This window comes from Gobius niger, assembly GCF_951799975.1.
Source record: "Gobius niger genome assembly, chromosome: 3".
In the NCBI taxonomy this organism is placed as follows: domain Eukaryota; kingdom Metazoa; phylum Chordata; class Actinopteri; order Gobiiformes; family Gobiidae; genus Gobius; species Gobius niger.
The window spans coordinates 14760259-14773004 of NC_136854.1; the positions used below are offsets into that span (position 1 = coordinate 14760259).

The following is a 12746-nucleotide window of genomic DNA, read 5'->3' on the forward strand; positions in this document are numbered from 1 at the left end:
ATGAAGAGACAATCACAGAGAACTTCCCTGCAAAGCCTTCACAGTAGAATAACCTTGAACATGAGCAAGGTCAAATGCAGCTGAGACATTTTCCTATATTTTGTCATCATATTGTATTTAAAGACTTGTTTTTTTAAGACACATAAAGACAATAACAAGGCAGTAACACACCATATTGTACTTACTTGAAATGCTGCTTGACGTACTAAGGCTGTTCATATTAAAATTTCAAATGCTGACACATAAATAAAATTAGTTTTGTATGTCCCTGTGGTAAATAATACATAATACATAATTCTTATTTGGCATATATTTCAAAAGGAATTCTGTGTCCCTCTTTCCACTGATGTGTATTTCTCTTAAAAACAACATTGCGAAGTAACTCTACACAAACCTGCCATTACTCTTCATGCTTGGCTAAAAGCACAAACAAAACGCAGTATCCCCCGCAGATTTGCTTCTGCTTCTTACTCGTCACCGTGGGTTGACTCCGTGTTCCCTGCGATGCTTCACCGCTGGAATGACTGATTCATAAAGCCTTCAATTATCCATTAGATAAGAGCGTGGCTGCATGGGATGATGATGATGATTATGCTCAGTGGGGAAATCTATGAATCACGGGCTGCAAAGAGGAAAAGCAGAATGGGAGTCTCCAGTAATCACTCACAACTGCAAATGTTATTACAGAAACTCAAAACATAATTACAACTCCAGTGACAGTTATCTGTTTTCCACAATAATCATTTCCCCACAGCATGCAATTCTCAAATGGATTAAGCCTGAGAAATATTTTAGCTTAATTATACAAATAATCAATGCTCAACATGTTTGAATTAGACAGAAAGAAACACGTTTTCCCTCATTCATCGTTAATTGGGCGGTAAAGACGTTTTAACTATTGTACTTGATTGGCCGAAAACCTTTCCTGGGATCAGCTAAATCAACGTGAACAGTAAGAAAAATCTAAATGTGTATCACTCTATGCAGCTGACTTTGTCCTGATGTCTGTGTACGCTCTTTTTTCTGATGTTTCTTTACTGATTGACATGCATTAAGTAGTGACACTAACAGACTTTCCAAGCACACAGAGTTCTATTAAGTGTCAACATTTTGGCAAAGCTCTCCAGAATCCAACTAAATGAGTGCTTACACCCCCCGGGCACTGTTTGCTGAACTGAAGGATGAAAAGCCAACAGTGTTCTGTGTTCCAACTGAACGGTGACGAAGTTTCCGATCCACAACATCTGAGGATAAGAACAGGACAAATATACTAGTAAATTATTTGTAGGGCTGCATGATGATAGAACTAAACATAATTAAATAATCACTAAAGTAATACAAGAATCACATGCATTTCAGAACATGTCTTGGTCGGTCTAAACTAGGCTATCTAGTTTTATACATGATACGCAGAATCCTTAAGGAGACATATTTTATTGCTAATCTTGGCTATTGATGAAAAATACAACAGGCTATGACTTTTTTTTTAAATCATACAAACTAAAAATTCAACTAAATTGCGACTAGCCTAAATTACTCATCTGGTAGTGAGCTGACATTCACACCTTTCACACGTCACAAAACACGCATGTTCTCTTTAAGCCTCTCTACACGTGCTTACTGTTTCCACTGAACGGGCTCCAACGTGAATGATTCTTGCAAATAATAATGAATGGGCAGCTGAAGTAAAGCTTAGCTATGAATGGGAGAAAGCAGGGTGGAAAAGTAGGACGCGCTCCGCAGCTTATAATGCAATTCCCACTTACCGCCGCCATGGGGCCGTGTTTCTCCCTGTAAATAAAAAGCGCTCCTGCCCGGGCTGCTTGGTCACACGCTGGGAAGGTTTTTGAAGTTGTCACACGCGCACATGCCGACAGACAAAGTGAATGAGTACAGCGGAGCAGGAGTGACACGGAGGCGACCGAGGCGCGCAGGGAAGGGTAAACACCACCGCCGAGCCACACGCCACATGCAGCCGGCATCCGAAGCGCGCATCCACGGCACCGTGTAGCGGGAGAAGAAGATAAAGCGCGCGGCCAGAAGATGAGAGCCGTGGGGGGCAACAGCGTCTCTCCGCCGGCGTCTTCCAAACCCAGGCTCCGCCGCTGATTTTTTTTTTTATTTCTTAATTTTTCTCCCGTACCCCACACCCGTCACATCGGCTCCACTTTGTAAAAGTTCGGCGGCTGTAGCCTATACAATGATTATAAATGGGTCTCACCTCAACATCTCCACAACGCCAGACCCCGCTGACACCGTCCTGAACCGGCCGCCTTGGGTTACCACAACTTTGGGCTGCTTTCTCATCTTCACCATAGTTGTTGACATCCTGGGCAACCTCCTCGTCATCTTCTCCGTCTATCGCAACAAGAAGCTAAGGAACGCAGGTGAGCAGGCGAGCGCGTGGAGGCAGGAACTTCGCTAGCCTGTTTTGATGTTACATTCGCGCAGAGTGAAATATAAACTTTCTTTAAGTGTAAATACTGCTACCGTTTTACTTACACACACCTGGCGAAATCATGCTGTCATTTTTGCAAACACGTTGTGATTGACTTCAGCGAACGAAAGGTGTTTTTCCCCCCCACTCTCTTTGCTAGCTTTCTGCTCACTCAAGCGTGTACTGAAGTGGGCTGCAGCGCGCGCCACTATAGCTACTGTATAAAACAATAACATCAAAGGGGCCGCCGCGGAAGGATATCTCCCATTTCTGCCTCTATATTGGCTAAGCTCTATAGTTACCTCGCTTTTGAATGGACTTTGCCCGTGCCGCGAAGTGCTGTAATGGGTTTAAATCGACCTAGTGCTGGCCATAGCCTACTTTTGAAGCGGATATAATTTCCCTGAGCCACGCCAAGTGCTCGGCTATAGTGTAAAAGACAGGCTGGCAGAGGAGGAGAGCTGAAGCCGAGAGAAACACTATAGCAGTTATTGATGGGGAAAGCCCAGCAGTTCACCCGGGCGGCTCTACTTATCCTAATGCTTCCCAGGCTTTTCCCGCGATCCCTGCTACTCCGCCGGGAGCTCGAATTTAATAATCATAATGACAACAGGAATATTGCGTTATTGCCGGTTCAGTGGTGCCTATTATGTCATGCAGGTTTTGTTCACGGAGCATTTCACTGGCAAAGGTTAACTTGTGGTTATAACTTCAGAGTTTGGACAAGATTGGCAATATCGTGTTGTGCTGTGGTAGTGGTAAAACCCGAATGAAAGGTTACTCTAGTGGTAATCGTAATAGGCTTATGTGTCTGGAGGTTTAAATGAACTTCTTTTTGGCGAACTGCTTTTTATAAGGTACAGGCCATGTATGATTTTTTTTTTTGGAGCCCCAAAGTTTTTAAAATGTATGTCTTCAAATGTGCAATACATTAGTCCTTAACACTTAAACTACCCAGTACAGATGATGGCTGTTACTACCTTAGAATTTAAAAAAAATCGCCAGAATTTGATGCATATCATATTGTTGAGCCAGTTTCAAAAAAGGGTTTACTTAAAGGAATAGGCCACCGTTTTTACATACTAAGATATGTTCTTACCTCACTTTAGACGTGTTAATATATCCCCGTATGGTCTTTGTCCGCGCGCTCTGTCACGCAAACGGAGCACATACGCAGCCTCTCCCACATGTCACATAGCTCAGAAAAAGCTCACGATAGAAGCTACCAAGCTCTTCCACGTGTTCCCTATTTAAATAAAGTTACGTGAAGTGTTTTCATGCGAAGTATATTTACCCAGAAATGTAGCATGTCGATTTTATAAGCAAATAAAAAGGGGGACTATATTGTGAGGCGTAATGATACGAGGAGCACAGCGTCCGCGTAGTAACTCCTAAAGACTTCCCCCGCTCACTTCCGTCAATAACCTATAGGAGTTACTGCGCGGACGTTTTACTCCTCGTATCATTACGCCTCACAATATAGTCCCCCTTTTTATTTGCTTATAAAATCGACATGCTACATTTCTGGGTAAATATACTTCGCATGAAAACACTTCACGTAACTTTATTTAAATAGGGAACACGTGGAAGAGCTTGGTAGCTTCTATCGTGAGCTTTTTTGGAGCTATATGACATGTGGGAGAGGCTGCGTATGTGCTCCGTTTGCCTGGCAGAGCGCACGGACAAAGACCAGACGGGGATATATTAACACATCTAAACTGAGGTAAGAACATATCTTAGTATGTAAAAACGGTGGCCTATTCCTTTAATTAACTTCCATAGAATGAAACAATCACCAACACCATTAAATGCATTCCTATACGCACCACAGTCACATTGCCCCACATGTTGCTAGTCAAAATGATAGATTTGGGTAAGACAAAGGTCCTATTAAACGCATGGACATATCCGCAAAAAGTGATGTACAATGTTAATTTTTACAGATATTGTTGACCTGTTTGAAATATATGTTCAAGTGGTAGTATTTTTATAGGCTCAGAGTGTGTTTTGGTTTCACCTATCTATTGCAGCTGTGGACCTTTATTTTCATCAAAAAATGTTGTCGAGAATAAAGACAATTATTCTTTTATTCAGTGCTGTAGTTGATAACTTGCCAATAGTGGATCTGATAGTCATACTGGTTGTTGTGGCTACAACTAGAGACTCACATGCAAGAGTATTATGTAAATTCCATAAGGGACATAAACGACAATGATTTTTATTTGGAGGCGTCATTTTACAGGCGAGTGAATCAAAATGACCTGCTTCAGCAAAGGGCTAAACCCAATCTATGTACCATATGTTATATACTTTTAAATAATAAAATTGATATAGACAACTGCTGGAGAGACCATGTAAAACTGATACTTAACATCCCTCTTTGGGGGGGCCTGTTGGCGTCAGTTACTTTCCAATGCTTGCCAATATTAAAAAATGGCTCTCTATCAAATCCTGCTCAAGAGAAGCGCACCTGTTCAAAGGATAGTTCTTTATATGTAGCTTTAAAAAAGCTCTATGAAATGAGCGGATCCCACAGATTCAGCTCTCATTTAAGCGCCATAAATCCCATCACTAGTTGTAAGTCCCAGTCAAGCAGAAGTCATCAGATCACAAAGTGGGTGGCAAATTGGTTTAATCCAAGATTTGGATCCATGCCTTTAAGCAATAACCATTCACATGGAAAAACAAAGATTAGAATCACTGTCGCTGCGTTTCACAAGTTTTGTGAGCAAAGAAATAACATTGATGTAACATAAATTGTTTGATTTAATAACTTGCGCTAGGAACATACTGTAGGCCGAAGTTCGGGCAGATGTTGACTAATCCCTACCGTGTTGTACATGGATATTATTACAACAACAATACTGTAGTTTGAGGCTGAGAGGCTACAGTTCTCTGTCAAAGAGTAAAAATGTGGGCTAAACACATTCTGATGGTTAGTTAAAATATGTGACCTTCAGCCTACATCTTTTCAGCCAAAATTACAAAAAATGTTTACGGGCAAATGGTTAGAACCCCGGGCGTAACCGAGCTCTAAAAGCTTAAAAGAAAGGCATCCAAAAACCAAAATGTGCTGGAAAAGCAACAAAAAAGTTACAAAAACACAACAAAATGTGACGAAAACGTGACGACAATGCAATGAAAAAAGCGATAAAAAAACAACAATAACATGAAAAAAAAAAAAAAACGAAAAACAAGAGACGAAAACACAACAAAAAAGTGACGAAAACACGCCAAAAAGCCACAAAAAAGTAGGCTAATGAAAAAGCAGCAAAAAGCAACAAAAACATGACAAAAATGCAGCGACAACGTGACAAATAGTAACCATCACTTTTCTAGATTTTAGCTTTCAAATGAGGCGTTACAGTGTTGCTCTCCAGTCAAGAAGCCTTTTGATTTGGGTAAAGTCGAACTGGAGAAAATGCTCTCGGTTAAGGCGGGGGGTAAGAGGTTAACATGTATTTGTGGAAGTGTCGTATTTACGCTAATTTGTCCAGGGCTGTTTTTCAGTCCCAGTCCGCCCCAAATGTAAAGAAAAGAAAATGTAAAGTGCTTAAGACCCCCTTGACAAGTATGGGTCTTTCACCTTTGGACAGAACTCAATCTTGAGTCTCAAATAAAAGCAAACCCATGTCCAAGACGATAACCCAAAAACAATAAACTGTCGATCAAAAACTGCATTCCTGAAAGACAAAGGCGCGCTCGGCACGCAGTCGGAATAATTATCGCGGAAATACAGGGATATTGTGCATCTTGCAGCACCCGTTGCTTGGTCATCATCTGCATTTGATGGAAAATGCCACATTGTGACTCGCCATTTATTTTCATACACAGCAAGGCAATTCGAATTAGACCTTTTTCTTTAAATACTGTGATAACAAAAAAAACACCCTCCGTTGCATCTTCCAGTAAATGGGGACAATGTTTTGAATCAAGATAAAACCAATACATCTTTGAAGATGTTCTGTTAATTACGGGTAATTTCATGTAAGGAGGTCAGAATACAGTGTAGAATTCATCAGGCGTGCGTTTAGCGTATACAATCAAGGCTGCCTTGTTTGAACATGCTTCAGCAACACCAGCTGAGGTTTTTGTGCGACCGTACAAAGCTATTTTTATCAAGCTCATGCCCATTATCAGAGCCTGTTTGAAGATCAATGCTTGTGACGTCAATACCCATATTCATGCCTTTTGGACACTACTTTCCACTGAAGTCCTGAAGCAGTACGTGCTAGACCCTTAACTGTTGCAATTTGCCCCCCAAAATGAATGCAAATTGGCAGACATATTGATTGACACCCAATTTGGTTGGAATGTTATGCGCTCCGGTCGGCTTGTTTTCGCAGACTTTCTTTGTGGGAATTTGTGCAAATGGAAGAATTTAGAAAGTAATCCATAGTCTGTCAACATATCAAAAGTGTATTTATGCTGTCATGCAAGAATCAGCGATGGCTGGATTGGATGTCTGTTATGGAAAGCATACCCATGTCATTGTTTTGGCTTTGAAAGGCAAGTGAAATACGTTGAAATGAAAGATGGTGCTATAGGCATGAAGGTGAATTGTGGTCATGTCTTGCAAAGGTGTTTTTGTACAAGCTCAACCCACGTCAGCTAACGCCACATGGATAACAGTCTAGTGATTGCAGTTTACACTTAACAATCATCATAAATAATTATGAAGATGCAAAAAGTCAACATTGTTTGCTTTGTTTGCTTGCTTGTGCTGATGCATTTATCAATAAAAAAGAGGTGAATTCTCCGAAACAACTGGACTTGCCTTGAGGAAGCCTTAAATGGGGGTTAAAATGTTGGTTTCTGCCTAAATGTCAGTTCAGGGATTGTTTGTTTTTTGTATACAAGATACACTGATCACAAGTAGTGGTTCATATTTTAAGATGTCTTTTGTATTTGCCAGTGATTCCTTTCATTTCATTTGATTTGGAAGATTTATTCATTTCTATACGACCTTACTAAATATATTGCCATTAAAATGGTTCAACATATTTCAAAGACATTGTTGATTCAGCAACACAGATATGAACATTGCGTCTTGAGAACATCTATTCTTGAGATATGAACATTGCGTTGCCTATAATAATGCGCAATATGGCACAATATTGTGCACTCCCAAACGGTGCATAGGGACAATGTTTGTCTTCTGTACGGTGTAGCTTCACATTGCATTTAAGATGTATGTAAAGCGATGATCACACTTCACCATGATTGGTCACAGCCGCCTGTCACGCCACAACACAATTTAATTGTTGTCCTTCAATAGTTCCTACGCTTGATTAAATTAATTTGTGCAAAGTTTTGTTGTTTTGAATCTGACCATATCCCCAATGTAAAACTGTATGAACTCGTCTGCAGTGCAGTTCTGCACAGGGCGCTCAGCCCGTGCATGAAATGGACAGTGTGCTCGCAAGCGTGAAGCCCAGGCACCACATGGCGAGCGGTCGGGAGCCGCGTGGCTACTGTGAAATCAGCTCAGAGCCAATAAATCATCTCCAGCGTATCTGTTGGTTTGGAGATAAAGACCTTTGTTGAATCAACTCAGCGCAAGCAAGGGACGGCCGTATCCAGTTAATTCACACTCGCTCTCACTGATGTGATTTCAACGGCCCTCTCGTCTCTCACATCGCATACAGGGACAAGATAGTGATTGGACATGCACCAAAAAGTGGTTAACATTGAATTTTAAGTGCAGCAGCCAAGTGGAAAATGGGAGCAGTTTGTTAAGCCTGCGAAGGGTGTCAGCAGTCTTCATCGGCAAGCAGAGCTCTGGCACCAGCTCCCTCCCCACTCATCATGGGCTGTCAGCTTCACTTCAACAGTACGTTGTAATAGGGGTGTCCCCATCCACTACTTAGGCATAAATCATCTTTTGGGCTAGAAACAGAGTATAAGCATATTCTGTTTCTTATCTAAAGAAAACCTTGGAGTGGGAGAATTTTAAATATACTTGAGGATTGGTGCCATCTCCATTTTTCCATTACAATATTACATTCGGTCCATAGTTTTCGCTAAAGTAATGTGTAGTTTGTATTTGTGTCCTTAGACAGACACTTCATGTGTGAATGTGTAATCATGATTATGTGATTTGTGAAGAGAAGCTGTTGGCACAGGTTGGCAGCTGGGACTGCAGAGGTAGCCAATATGTGACTGAGAAGGCAATAAATTATGTAGTATGGTGTGCTTTGAGTGTTGTGGGGCAACAATGGCTCAGTGGTTATAGATCCAAATGTTGACAGTTTCAATCCTGCTCTGACAGGTGCACAGTGTCATCGCGTCCTTAGGCAAGACTCTTCACCCAACTCATTTATGCACAAATGAGTTGTATGAGTGATTGGTGTTGGTTGGAGGATCCGATGGTGCAGATTGGCTGCTGTGCTTCTGTCAGTCTATCCAAGGGCAGCTTGCTACGACTAAGTGAATGAACAATGGTGCCTTGTGAAATGTTTTGCAACTATGTCGGTGAAAACTAAATTCCCTTCCGCATGTTCAAGGTACAATGACAAAAGATCCAGTGTTGCGTTCATTTTTCACCAAGATCTTGTACTGATGATGGGAGAGTGTGACCACTGCGCAAAGCCCTCTCCAGCACATCCCAAAGATTCTCAAAGGGGTAAAGATCTGGACTCACTATGGTGGATTAAGCTGTTCTTCAGCCGGCTGGACCTGGCTCTTAGACTCTGCAGTCTTCTCCCTGAAGGCATGGGTGCAATTCTGAGAACTTTGCGACGGGGACGGCTGTAATAAATGTCTTGAATGCTCTTGCTACTGCATATGTGCTGGCGGCTCCGACGGCACGATGCAGCTGGTGCACATACTGAGGACGTGGCTCTTCCCAGTTTGCGGAGAAAGCTGTTGTCCTCTTTTGAGCAACAGTTTTTCTGTCATTTAGTACACATACGTACTGTACATAAACTGAGGGTCACATTCACTGATCTTGCTTCATTGCTCTCCTTCCCAACTGCGTACAATGCAAAGTTTCCAACAACTATAGTGGCAGTCGTGCAAGTAACTGCACTGGCTTTGTGCCATGCCTGTGACGCACCTACTGTAGCGCCAACGTGACGAGAGGCGCCAGGCAGACCTGACATATGCGAGCTCCACTTCTCCACTGTTTGCACGCGTGACAAACCGATCAATTCCCCCCGTAATGTTTTGTTCCTGGCTCTGCGCCAGCACTGTTATTTTCCATTGTAATTGCCTCTATTTACCCTCTTGTTGCTTCCGCTATAATGAACATTTTGAAGCATTAGTGGCGAATTAAGTGGCATTTGCGCGGGTCTCCAATTAAAATGGATATTTTAGGTTTTCTCCAAATATCGCAGGGCTTTTGTTGTCAGACTGAGCGGAAATTGGCGGAGTAATATGCAGGGCTAATAAAGAGGATGAGCATGGAAAGGAAACAAATAGGAGTGTTTTTTTATGCAGTAATTGTTGATTTCACTGCTTCCTGTTTCATTTTATTGTGAGGAAAGCCTATGGAAAGGTTTTGTGAGAAATTGTGATCCCCTGGTCATGTTTTTCAATGGATGGTGTGTGTCGGGAATAGGGATATTGCTAAAGGTTGCAGATCACTGAATGCTTAAGTGATTCCCGAGGAGCAATTCTACCTGGAGACAGTCGACAAATGTAGTTTGTTTTGCTTCAGTTCAGCAATAAAATATTCTCTCACTGCACAATGCGTGAAGGCAAAACCCTAGAGTTGGTTCATTATGACTGAAGAGGTCGAGCCATAGTAGCAACAACATAATGACTAAACATAGCAGCATGGGTTTGATTATTACATGTTAAGCTGTCAGGCCAGGAGGAGGCTTAAGTTATTATCTGACAACTTTTGAAAACCTGTGCTATGATTAGGAACATTTGGACATACAGTAGAGGAGAAGCTCAAAGAAGTCAGTTTCGCATGATGTTAGATCTAGCTGATTGGCTAGAAATTGGTAGCGTCCAATTACAGAAAAAGCTTCAAATCTAGGTAATAGAATGTAGGTAATCCTAAAATCTGGGTAAGTGCGGGGTTGTTGGCAAATCCCGCCCTCTCATGACAATACTGCCACGGGACTGGTTTGAAATACCAGTGCGGCCGATTGTGAACGGATTAGCGGGAGATGCACAAGAAGGACCTTTTGAGTTCGCAATCCTAGGTGCGTTAAACGATACCGTTATCGGCGAATTAAAGAGGGGTATTACGCTTTGTCCAGGTATTTAGTAATAATGTCTTCTTTATCACTATCATACACTTTGAAGATTAGAACGAAAAGTAAGAGTAATAATCACCCTGCTCTGCGCATGTGGCTGTAGTGAAGCAAGTATTACGACGAGGATTAAGTTTAGCAAGAGCTTGAGGGGTGAGGAAAGCATTTCCTGGATACGTATAACCTCAGGAGGAGCGTTTTTGGAAAAGGAGTGGTTTTTTGGGGAGCCACTTTGCTAAGTATTGCCACTGGTGAAAATCCAAAGATAACCCGAACATGTGCTAGAGGCTTTTTACAAGAGAACAACATTGTAGAACGGTAAAAAGCTCTAAACAGTCGATTTTGCATAATACCACCCCGTTTAAAGATTTAAGGGAAAAGAGGTGTAAATGCCGTTGTGGCATGAGTTCCCACTATGCTCTATGGTAGGGCTGCTTGATTATAGAAAAAATAATCATCATATTCGTCGTATTTGTTGCCTCAAAAACTATGCAAAATATTTTCTTTGGACAGTTAAAAAAAGGACCAATTATAGCAAATATACTCACATTTCTTAATGTAATATAGTTTATTGAGAGATCTCTGTCACACTTGCCCCCCTGCTGGCCAGCCCTCACACCTGCCCAAGCAAACCGAGCCGTGCGGCCTGATGACATCATCACACAGCGCTGTTTGTTTATGTCGGACCAAAGCATTTGCATTTGCTTTGAGCTCCGTTTGTGAGACCTGCTCCTACACAGACGGCAACGCGTCATACAAGGGGGCGTGGCTTCGCCGGGGGTAAGGAATCATGCTTTGGGAAACACCATTTTTCACTCTTTTCAGCTGTTTTCTACCGTAATATAAACTTATTTATCACATACAAACAAAGAATGAAGTATCATGTTAGCATTCTCCGTTACTTGTATTGAATAATCTTTTTTTCCTATCCATGCCTTTGTATCTTTATTGGGTAGAAAACTCTATTCATAATTCAGCCATTTGTTAAATTATAGAAAGTAGATTTTTCTCTTTGTTTTCACACAAATAAAACCGTGCAGGACAGACTCTGTGCTTTGGATGGACAAGCGGGAGAGAGTGGTTAATAACCGTTTTATCGCCATTATGCTATTTTTGTTATCGTTGAGTGTAATAATCGAAATCGTAGTTGAATTTTGATTCATTGCACAGCCCTACAATATGGTGACAAGTCATTTTTTTCTGGCTGTGCTGTAGTACCACTGAGCTTCTACAGCAGTCAAATCAGCAAGCCAGAGGGGGCGTAACTTTATCCAGATCTCTATAATGCACATCCATTGTTGTGACACATTACATTACAACGCATTATACTTCTGAAAAAGTGCAGATTACATTAATCCTCATCCTCATTAGATTGCATATTGCTCATCTTCTGGCTTTGCCTCCGAGTTGGTCAGTTGCGGTGATTGTGGCAGCAACCTCGACAAAAACCTCCCCAGAAATGCACGAAAAGGCGTCTAAATTTGAACAGTTGCTATGTGGTCAGCCCCCACCCCCCTCCTCCGCGTGAGGCCTTTGATTTAAAAATAAACTGACAAACGCTGTGCTGTTATATTTTTAGACTCCGACAAGCCGGGTGACCACTGTTGCTTTTTGGAAGTCCATTAAATCTCGGGCCGCCGCGGGATATAGAGCCTGTTTAATGAATCGGCAGTGGCATTATCTAGTATCATGCCATGCCAGTGATCCCCCACTGCGCCCCCCCCGCCCCCCTGCTACACTCTCACCCGCTGCGACTAATGGTGTGCCGTTTCAAGCCTTATCTTCACTGGACTCGCCCCACCTCGCCCGGCGCGCCTTGTGCCGCTGCCAGGTGAGTGCTGCTGCCTGCGTGTCGAAAGGCAAAAGCTGTGCTGGAGAAAATGGAGTCATCAGCAGAGATTATTGTCTCGTAACCAAGGTCTTATCTCTCTCCTTTTTTCAACACACACAGTAACGCGTGTGTGGCTGAAGTTGAAAGCTGAAACTGATCAAATGTAACTATAAGATATCATGGGGCTATAGTCAAATCCCTGGAGAGACTCGAGGGTTTGTAGATAGTGCGTCACACTTCTTTGTCTCCAGGTAAGTCATACCCGAGTCAT

The 12746-nt window shown here is 42.1% G+C and overlaps 1 protein-coding gene across 1 annotated transcript in view; it reads left to right on the top strand.

The window, feature by feature from the left end:
• Positions 1 to 1819: 1819 nt before the first annotated feature.
• The window catches only part of mtnr1aa (melatonin receptor 1A a), a 79836-nt gene continuing 68909 nt past the window's right edge, over positions 1820 to 12746 (top strand). The window contains exon 1 of the mRNA XM_079554164.1: positions 1820 to 2387. Within this exon, the coding sequence (XP_079410290.1) occupies positions 2201 to 2387 (187 nt within the window). The 5' untranslated portion in view covers positions 1820 to 2200. The remainder of the gene's footprint in view (positions 2388 to 12746) is intronic.